This window comes from Meriones unguiculatus, chromosome 19, assembly GCF_030254825.1.
Source record: "Meriones unguiculatus strain TT.TT164.6M chromosome 19, Bangor_MerUng_6.1, whole genome shotgun sequence".
Classification (NCBI taxonomy): Eukaryota; Metazoa; Chordata; class Mammalia; order Rodentia; family Muridae; genus Meriones; species Meriones unguiculatus.
In genome coordinates this window covers 32216839-32233736 of record NC_083366.1, presented here as the reverse complement: position 1 = coordinate 32233736, position 16898 = coordinate 32216839, and the positions used below count along the sequence as shown (strand labels likewise).

At 39.2% G+C, this 16898-nt stretch overlaps 1 protein-coding gene across 7 annotated transcripts in view; it reads left to right on the top strand.

The window, feature by feature from the left end:
* The window catches only part of Hecw1 (HECT, C2 and WW domain containing E3 ubiquitin protein ligase 1), a 302639-nt gene that overhangs the window by 188574 nt on the left and 97167 nt on the right, over nt 1-16898 (top strand). For all 7 annotated transcript variants that reach the window (XM_060372935.1, XM_060372932.1, XM_060372937.1 and 4 more), the window contains 2 exons: nt 12101-12243; nt 15559-15659. In XM_060372935.1, coding sequence (XP_060228918.1) covers nt 12101-12243; nt 15559-15659 — 244 coding nt within the window. The remainder of the gene's footprint in view (nt 1-12100; nt 12244-15558; nt 15660-16898) is intronic.

The window sequence follows — 16898 nt, the reverse complement described above, 5'->3', positions numbered from 1 at the left end:
ATAGACATCGGAAGTAGAAGACAAGGAACAGGACAGGAGCCTTCCACAGAAGACATCTGAAGGACTCTACACACCAGGGTATCAAAGGAGATATTGAGACTCATAGGCAAACTTTGGGCAGAGTGCAGGGAATCTTATGAAAGAAGGGGGGATAGAAAGACCTGGAGGGGACAGGAACTCCACAAGGAGAACAAAGCCAAAATACATGGGTCCAGGGGGGCAGAGACGATACTCCAACTAAGGACCATGCATGGAGAAGACCTCCTGTTCAAAGGAAGCCCATAAGCTACTCAGTGCCCAAGTAAGGGGTGCAGGGGCTGTCTCTGACATGAACTCAGTGGCTGGCTCTCTAATCAACCCCACACCCCCTGGTCAGTGCAGCCTTGCCAGGGCACAGAGGAAGATGATGCAGCCAGCCCTGATGAGACCTGATAGGCTAGGGGAAGATGGAAGGGGAGGAGGACCTTCCCTATCAAGGAACTAGGGAAAGGGAATGGGGGAGGGGAGAAAGGGGAGGGTGGATGGGACTTGGAAGAGACAAGGGAGGGGGTTGCAGTGGGGATGCAAAACGAATAAATTCTAATAAATAAATATATAAATAAAAATTAAAAAGAAAACAAAAACACCTAAGATTATCCTTTTCGTGTCTTAAGCTCTGTTGGTAAGGCTTACCTCTGAGGTTTTTGTTTGCCATTCTGTTTTTTATTTCCAGTTTTGTTTCAGTTTGGGTTTCTTTAGTACTTCTATCTCTGTTAACTTCTACTTTCATACCTTGAATTGTTTTTTATTATTTTATTCAACTGTTTGTTGTGTTTTCCTGGTCTTCATTAATTCATTTATTTGTGTCTTTGAATATATTCATAATTGTTATTTTGAAGTTCTGCCTTGTGCTTCGGCAAAATTGCATTTTTAAAGCCTGTTACAGTAAGTTTGCTTGGTTCTGAAGGAGGTATATTGTCTTGGCTGCTCATGTTTGTGCTAAGATCTAACCTAGGCATCTCATCTGGAGTTGCAGAATTTGGGGTATTTCTTAGTGCTGATACCTGATCTTGTCTTTGTTGGGTGGGTATTCATTCTTTGATTGTTTTTTGTTCTTATTATTTTGTTTTGTTTTGTCACCTACTCTGCTGTATCCTAGCATTGTGCATGTAGAGTCCCTAATAGAGAGTGCTTCTTGGGGTCAGCAAGTACAGAAAGGAGTGGAGGTGAGCTAGGAGGAAAGGCTGAGAGGGTCTGCAGGAACGAACTGAAGCAGCATCCCTCACCAAGAGGCAGGCTCCCTAGGGATTAGACATGGGCTAGAAGAAGGAGCTCCAGTAGGCAAGCTGCAGTAGAACTAAAAGACTAGAGAGTCAGAGACAAAAGAGCTAGGGGTACTCTTGGTCAAGAGGTAGTGTCCCCAGAATTGAAGTGGGGTAAAAGAAGGGGCTCCTTCAGGCAGGCAGAAACAGGACCAAGAATAAATCTGAGGAGATCTAAATGACCACTGATAGAAAGTGACTCTGTAGGTTGGAAGCTGACACAAATGGAAATGGTCCAGAAGGGAAGGATGAGAGGACTTGTGGGGAAAAGCTAAGTGAGTCCTGATTCACACTAAACGGTGGAGTCTCAAAGAAATGAGGTCCATACTTTAAAGTGTTTCTAATATCAGAGATCAGACCTCTACTCTTGCCTGATGCGTCTAAAACAAAAAGGGGGAACTGTAGAGAGCTGCGGAATGCTATGCTTTAAAGATTGACTGGTTTCTGCCTTCCACCTTCCCGATGGTGAGTGCTCTCTGTCACAAACAACTCCACATTTGGCTAAGGCTGAGGATCTGGCTTGCTTCCATGTATGTGGACCTATCTGCATTGCCCATGTGACACGCTGGGGTTGGCTACCCAGAGGCTATTTAAGCTGTGGGCTGGCTTTCCCCAGGGTCAGATGATTGTTCAAGGTTCCTCAATAAACTGCATTAAAAAAAAATGTACAAATAAAAGACTCTTAGAAAAAAATAAATAAAGTGTTTCCTAGACATTTGCATTTCTTTTTCCTTCCTTCCTTCCTTCTTATTTTTCTTTTTGAGATTTTCTGTTTAGTTCCATAGTCCGTTTTTAAATTGTGTTATTTTCTTACTGCTTAACTTTTTGTGTTCTTCCTATATTCTAAACATTAATAATTTGTTAATTGTATGGTAGACAGAGATTTTTTTCCCCATTCAGTGGTTCTCATCTTATATAAAGAACTACAGGCAACCAAGGAATGCTGACAGTGGAAGAAATAGTCTTCCACAGGAAAAAGCACACTAATTGTTTACTCAATGCCAAATTGTCAGCCCTGAAAACATATAAGAAGTAAAATTATACAAGTTGAGCAGGTTGTATTTATGTATATGAGGAGTGTGTGTGTTTGTGTGTGTGTGTGTGTGTATTTAACAATTAATGAGAAAAGAAGCCATGAATTTGAAAAAGAGAAAAGAGAGGTTCCCTGGGGAACCTGCCTCTTGGTGAGGGATGCTGGTTTGGAGTTGAAGTAAAAACATAACCAACTCAGTAATTCTCGTTTACAAACCAGCACTCCTATAGTAATGTCCGTGATAAAAGTAACTTAGGTGAAATCATGAAATTTGCAGGTAAATGGTGGGAGCTGGAAAAGATCATCCTGAGTGAGCTATCCCAGAAGCATAAAGACACAGGGTATATACTCACTCTTAAGTGGATATTAGACATATAATATAGGATAAACATACTAAAATCTGTACACCTAAAGAAACTAATCAAGAAGGAGGACTCGGGCAAAAATGCTCATTTCCCATTCAGAAAGGCAAAGAGCATGGACATCAGAAGAAGGCAAAAACAGGGAACAGGACAGGAGCCTGCCACAGAGGGCCTCTGAAAGGCTCTACCCTGCAGGGTATCAAGGCAAATGCTGAGGCTTATGGCCAACCTTTGGGTAGAGTGCAGGGAATCTCATGAAAAAAGTGGGAAATAGTAAGACCTGGAGAGGACAAGAGCTCCACAAGGAGAGCAACAGAACCAAAAAATCTGGGCACAGGGGTCTTTTCTGAGACTGATACTCCAACCAAGGACCATTCATGGAGATAACATAGAACCCCTGCACAGATGTAGCCCATGGCAATTCAGTGCCCAAGTGAGTTTCATAGTAATGGGAACAAGGACTGTCTCTGACATGAACTGATTGGTCTGCTCTTTGATCACCTCCCCCTAAGAGGGGAGCAGCATTACCAGGCCACAGAGGAAGACAACGCAGCCACTCCTAATGAGACCCAATAGACTAGGATCAGAAGGAAGAGAGGAAGACCTCCCCTATCAGTGGACTGGGGGAGGGGCATGGATGGAGAAGGGAGAGGGAGGGTGAGATTAGGAGGGGAGGAGGAAGGGAGCTACAGGGGGGATACAAAGTGAATAAATTGTAATTAATAAAAATTAAAATTAAAAAGAAAAGGCAAAAAGTGTAACTTAGATGATTTTCAAGACATTAATTTCAAAATAGCAATAATAAACATGAGCAAGGAATTCAAAGAGGGAATAAGTGAACATCAGAATGAAGACCATGAAAACAAAAACATAAAAATGTTGAATGCAGTAATAAAAATAATCCAAGATATGCAAATAGAATTTAATAAAGGGAACTCTTTAAAAAGCTAAAGAAATAGACCTTGAAATAAAAAATCAGGAATTCAAGCAAAAACTTCAAAGGAAAATTCACCAATAGATTGGATGATGTGAAAAAGAGACTATCACACAAAGAAAATGTCAAAAATCTACAACAAAACAAACAAGAAATAACAAAAAAACAAGAAGAGAACATGTTGGATGTATGAGACATTATTTTCTAAATGAGTAACAGGGATAGAAGATCAATTTCACAGAAAAAATATTTTCAACAAAATCATGAAAAGCTTCCATGATCTATCAAGGTCCAAGGGGCACACAAAACACCATATATGACCAGGAAAAAAAATACACATCATGTAATAGTCAATACACTAAATAAACTGATCAAAGAAAGGATACTAAGAGATAGATGAGAAAAAGATCAATTCAGGTTTAAATTCAGGCCCTTCAGAATGACACCTAACTTTTCAGTGAAGACTATAAAAGCCAGACGGGCTTGGACAGATGTTCTACAGATTATGAAATATCACAGATGGCAGCACTAGTATACCCAGAAAAACTCTTCAATGTAATTGAAAGAGAAAGGGAGAGTTTCCATGATGAAAACAGATTTAGGAAATTTATGACCACGGAGCCAGCTCTGCAGACGATACTGCAAAGAACATATAGGTCTGGAGAGATGGTTAAACATACTTAAAAGACACAGAGAACAATCAACCTATTTTAGACCGCTAAATGACAAAGGGTCTAAACACAGCAGAGCTACAAAACAACAATCATACATTGTTCAATAATAATTCTGAATAGTAATGTTCATAACACAGGCTGATTGAGTTGGAGAACAGAATCTTTTTGCAGTTTTCAGGAAAGATGTTTCATGATCAATGATTAACACTACTTTAGAGTAAAAGGATGAAGATGTTCCAAGCAAATGTAATTAAGAAATGAGCAGGCATAACTATTCGAATATCTTACAGAATAGACTTCAAAGCAAAACAAAACACAAAATAAAGAATACAAAGATACACTTGCTACTCATTATCTTAGTTTTCTATTGCTTTGATAACATACCATGACCAAAGGCAACTTGTGGAAAAAAGGGATTTATTTCACCTTCATTCTAGCACATAATCCAGGGAAATAAGGACAGGAACTCAAAGCAGGAACCTGTAAGCAGGAATTGATTCAGAGGCCATAGAATAGTATTGTTTTCTGGTTGAATCTGATGGGTTTCTCATCCTTCCTTCTTATAGCACCAAGGACCACTGGCCCAAGTGTGGCACTGTCAACAGAGAGCTGAACTCTCCCAAATTAATCATCAAGCAAGAAAATGTACCACAGGCTTGCTCACAGGCCTATCCAGTGGGAGAATTTTCACAATTGAGATTCCCTCTCCCCAAATGACTATGGCCTTAACAGTTGACATAAAACTAAGCAGCACAATGACTGACCCCTTGTCAACAAACATGTCATTATCAGTCTGTAAGTTTTCCTTTCTTTGTTTCTTCCCAAAAATCTCATATTAATATTAACATCACATCATAAAACATCCCAAATGTTTAAAACTTTTAAAATTCCTGCAATCTTTAAAAACTCAAACACTTTAAAAGTTTAGTCTTTTTAAAACATCCAAAGTCTCTTTTAAAAGTTTAAGTCTCTCTAAAATATCCCCTAGTCTAAATCTCCAAAGTCTCTGCAAAATTCAAAGTCTGTTCCTGTAAAATCAAAAATTAGTTAAGTGGTTTCTTACTCCAAAACGGAAAAACGTGGCCATAGTTATCACATCAAAGCAAAACCAAAGTCCAGCAATGTCAAATTTTCACTGTTGGTTATCTGTGTTTCATTCACAAACTTCTGGCCTCCCAGGGACTCTTTATTTCTTCAGCTCTGCCATTGGCAGCATATGCCGATTGTCTTGTACACAGAGGCCTGCTCCATGCCATAGCAGCTGCTGTCCTCAGTGGTAATCCCATGGTACTGGCATCTCCAAAACGCTGGGGTCCTTATTCAACTGGACACACCTCCATTAATAACCTCTCCTGGACTCTCATCAGAAACTCTAAGCCAGACACATGTTGCCAAACCTCAACTTTTTTCCATGGCCCCTTCAGTTCTGGAATTTCTTCTTCAGCTGAGGTTACACATTCACCAGCAACCACTTCTGGATTCAGAGCAAATCCTCAACTAGTTTCCACGATTACTTCATGTTAACTGGAAGACTCTTAAATATTGCCAAGTTCAGCTGCCAGCTGTGCGTTAGGCGCAGCTTTCATCCCCTCTCTACCATAGCTTCTGTGTGCTGACTCTTAGAAAGTATTCCCAATATGCTTCATCTCGGTGATGCTAGTCAGCTTTAAATTGCCATTAATTTCTCAGCTCTAGCTAATCAGAATCAATTGACCCAATAAAGCAAAGGTTTGCTTCAGAGTTCCCGGTCTCTTTGTTAATCACAGCCAGCTCTTCAACTCCAGGTGGCCAAAAACCATAAACAGTATTATTATTATTATTATTATTATTATTATTATTATTATTATGCTTATTATTAAAGTCCACTTAATACATGTGTGTGTGCATGCATGAGGAAGACAGATGTCCATATCAGGCATCTTCCTCAAGAGGTTTTTCTCCTTATTTGTTTGTCTGTTTATTATGTTTTATTGCTTTTTTCTTTTGCTTTTTTCTTTTTATTTACTCTTTTTTCATACAATACATCCTGACTGCAGCCTTACCTCCCTTCACTCCTTCCAATCCCCCACACACACCTTCCCTCTCCCCCAGATCCACTACTCCTCCATTTCTCTTCAGAAAAGATCAAGCCCCTCAGTAATATCAACTGACCACAGCCTAAAAGGATGCAATAAGAGTAGGCACAAACCTTCATATCAAGGACAAAAAAGCAACCCAGCAAGAAGAAAAGAATCTCAAGAGCAGGCAAAGGAGTCAGAGACACCAACACTCAAATTCTTAACATAAAATAACATACAAAGAGCCTGACAGAGCCTTTGCTTTCCTCTGAAACTTAGCAGTCTAAGCCTCCATCACCAGCATTTCTCTCAACATTCTTATCTTCCAAACTCCCTCATTTAAGCCCAGTGAGCTCTGAACATTCAATGGCTTTCCCAGCCCAAAGGTCAAATGCCGCCACAGCCCTCCCCAAAACACATGGTCAGGTCTGTCACAGCAATACCTCATGAACCAATTTCAGTCTTGGTTATGGTTCCTATTGCTATGGTAAAACACCATGACCAAAAGCTACTTGAGAGAGGAAAAAGTTTATTTCAGCTTACAGTTTGTAGTCCATTATCCAGAGAAGTCAAGGCAGGAAGTCACGGCAGGAATCTGAAGAATTACTGCAGCAGCTATGGAGAAATGCTACTTACTGACTTGTTCCTGATAACTTGCTCAGCCTGCCTTTTTTTTTCTTAATAATAGCAATGTATTAAAAAGTTAATAAATAATAGTGATCAGTTGTTAATTATTACATAAATTAAAATATGGCACTAATATTTATAAGGTTTTTTATTATATTTTTGAGATTTTGTTATAGTTACATCATTTCTCCCTTAACTTTCAACCCTCCAAACTGTTCCATATACACCACCTTGTTCTTTTTCAAATTTATGGCCTCTTTTTTCATTAATTGTTGTCACATACATATATGCATATATAGAATATTCCTAAATATAATGTGTTCAGGCTGTATAATGTTACTCATATGTATGTTTTTCAGGGTTGGCCATTTGGTATTCAATAACCAGTTGGAACACTTTTCACTAAAAAATATTATTTCTCCCATTCTCAACATAGCTTACTTGGCTGCAGTTCTCTGTGTAGGGTTGAGGCCTGATAGAATTTTTTAGATAAATAGTTCATAGTACTATTCCTTATGACTTCTCAAGACATCGTTATTGTTACTTTTGCCCTCCTCCCTCCTGTATCTAACCCTCCCCCTCTCTGAGGGGGCCCCCACTTTTTCCTTCCCATGATCAGTTCACTCAGACTCCGCTACTTCCCTCTCTAATTGCTGCCCCTCTCTCTCTGCCAGTGATCCATTTTTATTTTCTAGGTTTTTGCAGATACTATAGAATATGTACTCACATCTGAAAATTGGGAGCTAAGAGCTTCCAATAAGAGAAAACATGTTACTTTTGTTTTTCTCAGTCTGAGTTACCTCATTCCATATGATCTATTGTAGTTCCATCCGTTTACCTGCAAAGTTCATGATTTCACCTTTTTTTTTACAGCTGAATAGTATTCCATGGTGCATATGCACCGTGTTTTCATTATCCACTCATTCACTGAAGTGTTTCTATTGTGAATAGAGCAGCAATGAACATAGCTGAAAAGTATCTATGGACTAGGATGTCCAGTCCTTTGGGCATAAGCCAAGGAATGGCTGAATCATTATTTTTAGCTCTTCGAGAATTTTCTACACTGATTTTCATGGTGGCTATGAGGACTATGCCTCATCACCAGTCATCAAGCAAGAAAATACACTTCAGTCTTGTCCACAGGCCAATCAAGTAGGAGCATTTTTCTCAGTTGAGGTTTCCTCTTCCCAAATGACTCCATTTTGTGTCAAGCTGACATAAGCTAGCCAGCATACTCATTAAAGACAAGATCCACCAATAGACTATTATAATTCTAAATATTATATACCAAACTTGGGAATGTCCGATTTCATAAAAGAAATACTAATAGATTTTAAACCACAGACTGACCTCAACACAGTCCTGGTAGGTGATTTAATTGCCTCACTCTCACCTATAAGACAGGTTATCTGGGGGAAACTAAACAGAGAAACTCTGGAGTTAAATAACATCATAAATCAAATGGAGCTAACAGTCTTCTAGAGAACATTTCAGTGAAACACTAAAAAACACACATTCTTCTTAGAAGCCCATGGAACTTTCTCCAAAAGCTACCCCTTACTATGATAAAAGTAAAGCCTCATCAAATATAGGAAAATTGAAATCACATCCTGAATTCTATCTGGCTACAACAGAATTAGGTTGAATAGCAATAGAAACCATAGATAATATACAGCCTTGTGAAAACCACACAACACACTATTAAATGACTGTTGGTGAAAGAAGAAATGAAGAATGAAGTTTAAAAATTCTTTGAAGTGAGCCGGGCACAGTGGCACATGCCTGTAATCCCAGCACTCAAGGAGACAAAGGCAGGTGGATGACTATGAGTTTGAGGCCAACCTAGTCTACAGAGTGAATCCAGGACAGCCAGGGCTACACAGAGAAATCTTGTCTAAAGAAAAATTCTTTGAAATGAATGAAAATGAAAACATATCAAAATGTATGAAAACAATACAGAAAAAGTCTGCAGCAATGTGTACCTATATAAAAAGCTGAGAGCTTTTAAGTCAATAGATCAATAACGTATCTGAAGGCCTTGGAAAAACAAGAACACCAGAAAAGTGAACTGGAAGAAGTGATCAAAATCATGTCTGTAATCGTGTAAAAGTATATAAGTAAATAAAGTCTTTTTTAAAATGTAAACCAAAGATCTGATCCTTAAAATGCAAGGCTGATAAACTTTTAGCCAAATTACCCAACAGGGAAAAAAAGGGACCCAAATAAATAACAATGGAGATGTAGGGAAATACTACTAAACCTACTCGGAAATACAGAGAAATATTTAAATATATTTTTAAAATCTATATTTCAGCAAACTGAAAACTATAAAAGAAATAGATGAATTTCTAGATCTATGGACCTACCAAAGTTAAATCATGATGAAGTAAATAATTTCAAGAGACTCAACATCCAGTGAGATGGAAACAGTAATTTAAATATCTCCATCTAAAAAAAAAAGCCCAGGCCCAGATGGACTTAGCACAGCATTGTGACAGACCTTCAAAGAACTCACACCAATGTTCCTCAAAATAGCCCACAAATGTAAACAGATCATTTCACATTCTTTTTACAAAGCTAAGATCACCTATACCAAACCCAGACAAAGACCCAACCAAAAAAGGAAAAATTTAGGTCAACATCCTTGATTAACACAGATGCAAAAGCTCTTAATAAGATACTTGCAAGACAAGAAACTCATAAAATTTATTCACCAGGGCATCTCTGAGACAGGAGAAGCTCCCAGAAGGCTATGGGGGTGACCGTAGCTGCAACTCCTTGTAGTAAAGGAAATGGAGCCTGAAGATGCCACTTCATGTAACCACATGGGACTTCCAGAGGAGGGAGGGAGACCAACCCATCCATAAGACCTAAGGCCCCAAATTTCCTACAAGAAGTGTGTGTGTGTGTGTGTGTGTGTGTACATACATACATGATTTCAGGAAGAAAGACCAACAACTAATAGATGAGACTACACGAAACTAAAAACCTTCCGGACAGAAAAGACAAAATCATTTGAATAAGAAGACAACCTGCAAAATGGAAACATCTTTATCTTTAAATATATCTCCTATGTGGTTAGTATCTAGAATATAGAAAAAAAATGAAAAAGAAAAAAATAACCAAATAATCTAATTAAAAAATGGAGCAAAGAACTAAAGAGAGAGAGCGTTCTCAAAAGATGAAATGCAAACAACTAAGAAACATTTTAAAAATAGTCAACATCCTTAGCCATCAGAGAAACCCACTTTATTTCAATCAAAATAGTTAAGATCAAGGGCAAGAAAAAAAACGCTACCATATATGGAATGAAAAGAAAACCCTATTCGCTGTTGGTAAGAGTGCAACTGGTATATTCACTACAGAAATTAGTTTGGAGGCTTTTCAAAAGTCTAGAAAGAGTTCTACCACATAAGCCAGAGCCAGGCTAACATTAAAAACCCAGTGCCAGCAATGGGTTACCTCTGTTGGAGTTGTTAGCCAGTGAGGTCCCGGAGATGCCCAAGCTTTACAGGCTACTGATGACGCTATTTTATATTATAGAAGAAGAGGGTAAGACACTATCACTGAATATCAGATGCTTCAGGCACAGATCATGGAGAAACCAAGCTGGTACTGGTCTGGAAGCTTCACCTCTACTGGCTAGCTCTCATAGTTGTGGAAGGTTTTATGTATAGTACCAGGCATGAAAGGTAAACATCAGTCTCACCCAACTGAACCCTGTGAGCCAAATAATGACTTGATCAGCAAGACATACGCACTGGAGCAACAGCCACATAAAAATAATGCGGTGTCTTCAGACAGCTAAGGGCAATGCAATAACCTGTGTTGTTTGGATGAGGTCTTTTGGATTCCTCGAACTAGTAACTCAAAAGAAGGTTTTCTGTACCTGGCATTGGTGTTTTATTATGTAGTCTATGAATTTGGGGAATAGTATTGTTGCCCCAGGTGGTGTAGCTTTGATTAATGTATATGTATATATGTGTGTGTCTATAATGTCTTTATAGAATAATTAAACTGTTAATTATATATTTGCCATATATAAATATATATACTATATACGTGTGTGTGTGTGTGTGTATTAAAGAATAACAGGACAGGCCATAAAGTTGAAAAGGAGTTGTGGGAGCATTGAAGGAGTTGGTGGGAGGAGAGATGACAAATGATGTTACTACAGAATTCATATATAAAGTTTGCAAAGCATAAAAATTAAATACATGCACTTTTAAATGAAATTAAAATAGGATTCTTGATGTCTTTTTCAAGCATCTTTGGTGTTAATTATCCCTCCTCTCTCTCCTTAAATCTCCTTCTGTGTTGCACCCCCAAGACAAGTCTCTCTCACCAGTCTTTTCCTCCTCTAATGATAATGTTAATCAAACGTGTGAGGCCTTGATAAGTGCCTTTTCTTGAATTTGGGCTGAATTTATCAGAGTCTCAACCTAATCAATGTGTGATCTTGCCCAGTTCTACACATGTTTACTGTGCATGCCAGCCTCTCTCAGTCCCACCGTCCTTCATCTGCCCACCACCCGTCTCCAGCCCCTCTCCTCCTCACAAGTCTTTTCCACTTTCATGCCTATTGATTTTTTGTTTGTTTGTTTGTTACCCACCGAGTTTAACGAGGGCCATTGTTGTGACCATAGGGACTGTTCGTTGGAGCCTGGTGTGATCAGCAGGGGGATGAACAGCAGAAGACAATGACCCTCCCTTTCCCAGAATCCACCAATAGCCAAAGTTCAGTAGTAAAGGGCATAGTCCCACAGGCTCCTCCCTCTTCCAGGACTGATTGTTGATATAGCCAGTCGTGTGTTGGCCTGTTGAAGGTAACCACTGTTGTTGTGAGGTAATGCTTTTCATGGTTCTATCAAGTCTAGAGGATAGTATTTCACAGCCTTTTATTCTACCTTACATGCTTCCGACTTCCTTTTCTGCAATGTTCTGAGCCTTAGAGCAGTGACATTTGTAATATCTAAGGGAGTATGTAATTGTCATCCCTCATTTATCATTAAGCAGGTCCCACAGCACTGATAAGGCCAAGGCACAGGGACTAGGAACTGTCAAGCCCTGCAGCCTCTCAGTCAGTTAATATCATATGGTTTCTCATTGCAGCATTTCAGTTTCGTGTCTTTGCCAACTGATGTGCTGGAAATTGAAGTGAAGGACAAGTTTGCCAAGAGCCGTCCCATCATCAAGCGTTTCTTGGGAAAGCTGTCAATGCCCGTTCAGAGGCTGCTGGAGAGACACGCCATAGGGTAAACTGTGGCTGGGATGGCTGTGCTTCCGCTTATAGGCCACGCCCAGGAAGGCTTGTAAGCTGCCATTATAAAGTCTTATAGAAAGACAAACAAATGGTTATGAGTTCCTGGGCTTCTCCCATCAATATCATTCCCTGAGCCATGGTATTCAGTTAAATCCTTCCCCTTCTTCTTATTCATGTGTAGTTTGTATAATACGTATTGAAGAGTATAGAAAATCATAGGCAATATTGAAAAAAGCAATCCACATTTTCCTGTATAAACAGAAATTTAAAGCTTGCCATTGCTGTGGAAAGTATTTCATTCCTTCACCTGTCTTGTGTGTAGGATTTAACCACATACTGAATTTCCATACCAAGATGAAATGCTATGTTTCTTGGGCAGAATTTCTTAAAATATGCTATTTACAGAAAATTCTAGGTGAAAATTTTGAAAGCATGCATTCTCATGGAATGACGGCAATTATGTTGATTGCAAAAGTCAATTGTATATGAGAGTATACTTTTATGTTTTAAATATTTTGCGTTCATATTCACTCATGTTTTTTATTAAAATGAGCTATGATCAGATCATCTCTTTGTATAATGTGTATTTACTTAGCTAGCAACACTGACTGAAAATATTAGTGTAGGTCTTTGGCTATAACCATATCATTAATATGCTTATGACCCATAGAGTGGTATCAAAGGTGTGACAAATGTTAAGCAGAGTTTTTTGGGTATTTTAATTTGAAGTTCTCAGGTGATTTGCTTAGTACCAGACAGCATGTGTGTAATTGTGTACACGTTAAGATTCCGTTAATTCTCAAACCAAAGGAAGTTGACATATGTGGAACCACCACGTGCCAGTGTTTCCACTTCCCACTCACGTTTGTGAAAACTGAACACCCTTCCCTAAACTGCCTCAGATTATCCCTGGCACACAGTAGGAACTTAAGATGGAATAGTGTTTCCTGTGACCTTCATTTTTCAGTTTGGTTTTCATAACACTTGGATAACTTAAACATCATCGCTTCTCCTTATAAGAAAGTGAGGCCTGTGAGGGATAAGTCAAGGTTACACTCACACTTGCCTCTCCCCGAAGGCCAAGTTACAACCTCCTTCCCAAGAGAGGCTTCCTGAAACTGCTTGTCTACTATTTCTGTGCTTTTCATTCCTCTCCTACTCTCACACTGCTAACACTCTGCCAGGTATAGGGCAAGAGGACAAAATGAGGGGCTTTGTGAGATGTCCAATACTCTAGCTGCTCACACACATCTGCCTAGTGGATACTCAGTTACTCCCTGCTGGGCTAGCTCACTAGAGCCACAGAGAGGACTCATTCACCTTCCTATATCAAGTACCTTTCTTAAACTATTGTCCTGTAATCCCTGCCTTTTACTGTGGAAGAATGTATACCCAGCTAGAAAAATAAAGTAAAAGAAAAGAAAAGAAAAGAAAAGAAAAGAAAAGAAAAGAAAAGAAAAGAAAAGCAGTTGAGGTAGAACAGAGTCTCCCCTAGCTGAGTAAGGGTAGTTTGATTTTCCTAGTGGTCCTTCAACTTGGAGGAAAGGGCAGGAAAAATGAGTCTGAGCAGCAAGAAGACTTGGGGGATTCCTCCCCACCACCTCTGATGGAATGACACACTTATCCTATCGGGTGCTGACGTTCTCCAACTCTTACTCTTCCACTTCCTCCTGCTGCTGTGCCTCCTCTTTCAAGGGCTGCAGCATCCGTCACCTGCAGAGGCCACTTCTGTAGTGTTGCCCATTACACATGTCTGATACAAACAGGAACAAATGACTGGGCTATGGCCATGAAGCAGCAGTCATTTGTTTTGAAGGGTGGTATAACCCAGGGCACACACACACATATACAGACACACACACACACACACACAATTTCCAGTTCTTTTTCCATTCCTTAGACTATAGCACTCTATATTTCAATTGCCTTTGGCCTCTATAAAACTCTAATCTTCACTTTGGAAGTGTCACTGATCAACTAAATCATTATTTGCTCATCCTTCTTAATTCTTCAGCTAGTTGTAAGCTGTTAAAAGAAGGTCCTGTGGGGTACATATAGACTTCAACATATAAGACACACTTCAGCATTTTTACACGGTAGGGACTCAGAAACTATGAGTTTATTGAGTGGCTGAAAGCACTCCCCTGTATAAATTAATAGAACTTTGTGGTTCATCTCATTACACCTCCATATAATGTTTTAATTAATGAACTCTGACAATAAACATTATGCCATGTTTTATCAAGGAAAAATATTAAATTAATGGATCATTGGAACATATTGTTTTGTTTCATAATGTCAATTTTTTTCTAAGAAATTTCTTAATGTTAACAGCCAATGATTTATGTTTTCAGTTGAATATCGCAAATGAATTAATGGAGGGACTACAGAGTAAACAATTGGCTTTGGAATATGCTTTTGTTTGTGCCTGGGTAGCCAAAGGAAGTACTTTCCCTAATTACCAAGATAGCAGGCAATTACTTTGTAAAACCTGCATTGCCAGTGAAAATATATCATTACAACTCCAGAGTTATTCTTCCCTGGGTAGATTATTTTCAGTAATTTAAAAATTACTTTGAATGGTTTTGGCACCAGAATCCAAAATAGTGAAAAAGTATCTCTATACTTGGTAAAACTGGGAGTTAACAGTCAGTGAATACAGATCACAAGTTTTGTTTTTGCTCCATCCTGTAGCAGGTGGCTTTCCATAGCTCAGCACAGGCTCTCCAGTAGCTATTATGGCATTTATTCTTATACATTACATATATCTTAACCACCCCCAACATATCCTGGCACACCTATTTCCAGGGACATATTTGGAAATGACGATATCCACAGAAAGATCAAGCAAAGACATTTAAATTTTTGTTCTCTCACCTTCTGTACAGTGCAGATTATCAAACTTAGTCTGAAAATGGAGCAATATTTTATGATTTACTGGTCACACAGTCTCTGTCTAAACTGTTCAACTCCTCCACTGTGGCAGAAAATAGCCATAAGCCGTGTGTAAGCTAATGAGCATGGCTGTGTTCCAATAAAAGTGTTGATGGACACTTAAATTTCAATTTCACATGATTTACTCTTCTTCGAGTGTTTTCTCCCAAAGGTGTGAAAATAAAGCTCAGGCCATACCAAATTCTAAAAGGGATGTCGAAAACATGAGCTGTACGTCCCCAGAGAGACCGTCACGCCCTGTTAAAATGGTTACTCTGAGCTTTTCTGTCCCAGCTGGCATAGAAAGCACACTGTGTGGTCGTAAGCAAGAGAGGTGATTACAAAATCTGTGATGGTGCTTGTTTCCTTCTAGGGATAGGGTGGTCAGCTACACACTCGGCCGCAGGCTTCCAACTGACCATGTGAGTGGACAGCTGCAGTTCCGATTTGAGATCACATCCTCCATCCACGCAGGTACTTTCAGCGCGATCTGCATGTCTTGTTCGAGGGTAGCATCCTAGCGTGGTTCTTTTCTCTGAAACACAAATAACCATAGTTCTCTCCAAGCCTGGCCTGGCCTTTGTAGTTCTCTGTCATCTCCCTCTGAGTCCCAGAGACCAGTGATCTATTTTAGAAGGCAGGTTCGCCAGCTCCTTGATTAAAAGATTTCCTCATCACCCCAGCCACCCAAAGATAGACGGTTATACAGTAGAACAGAGGTCAACAAGGTCAGACAAAACCTTGTTATTTTATTCATATATATTCAATATATTTTATTCATATGTGCCTTATTATTTTATTCATATAGGAAGTACTCAAAAGCATTAAATCATTCTATACATGAGCAACTGAATGAATTAAAGAGTGCGTAAACGTGAAACATCTCTTTATAGCTAGTGACTAGTTATAGATTGGCTATGAGCTAAAGAATGGCATACTGTTGAAGAACCACAGTTACACAAAGCCTTTACGTGACATTACAGGGAAAATGAAGATTATGAACAGGAATTTTACAGAACCATCCTGAATTCAGTTTTCCACACCAAAACATATTTCCAAATAACAACGATGAGTTGACCCCTGATAATCCTACTTTTTCTCTTCTTCCACAGCACCCATACTAAATGTAAATTATGCTGAGAAATGTTAAGTCCTCTTGAACCAAATATGTGAGTTACTGTTAAAGCTAAGGAAGCCGTTGAGAACTTAGAGCCTGAAGTTTATCTCCACCCAGTCACTAAGCTCCAACATACAACTAGGTTGTAAGAAAGTACTTTGTTTTTTTTCCTGCCAAATTCAGCCTTTTGCTACATTCTAAGACTGACTCTTCTGTATATGAACAAAGACAGCTTTATGTTATAACAGAGAGACAGTTTTCTTCAAAGGGAATTACATTGGTGCATTTAAAGTGGAATGCCAATCTGGTAGATTTCCAGCCAAGTAAGGTAGAGTTAAACTGTATTTGCTTCTCCTTAAAAGGTGGTATGGGTGGCAACCTTAATTTCTGACTGTCAACTACTGCCAGCGACTGTCAGTGCAGCCCACAACCTCTTGCTTCTCTGTTGCAACTTAAGAGCCTGGCTCAGCCGGTCCATCACCTTGCAGGATGACCCATGGGGAATGTTTTAGTCCAGGACAATTAACTTGCCTAGGGTTACTAAGGAATCATAAATGCTACTGCCATCCTCAGCTCTGAAAGTCACTGTACATGAC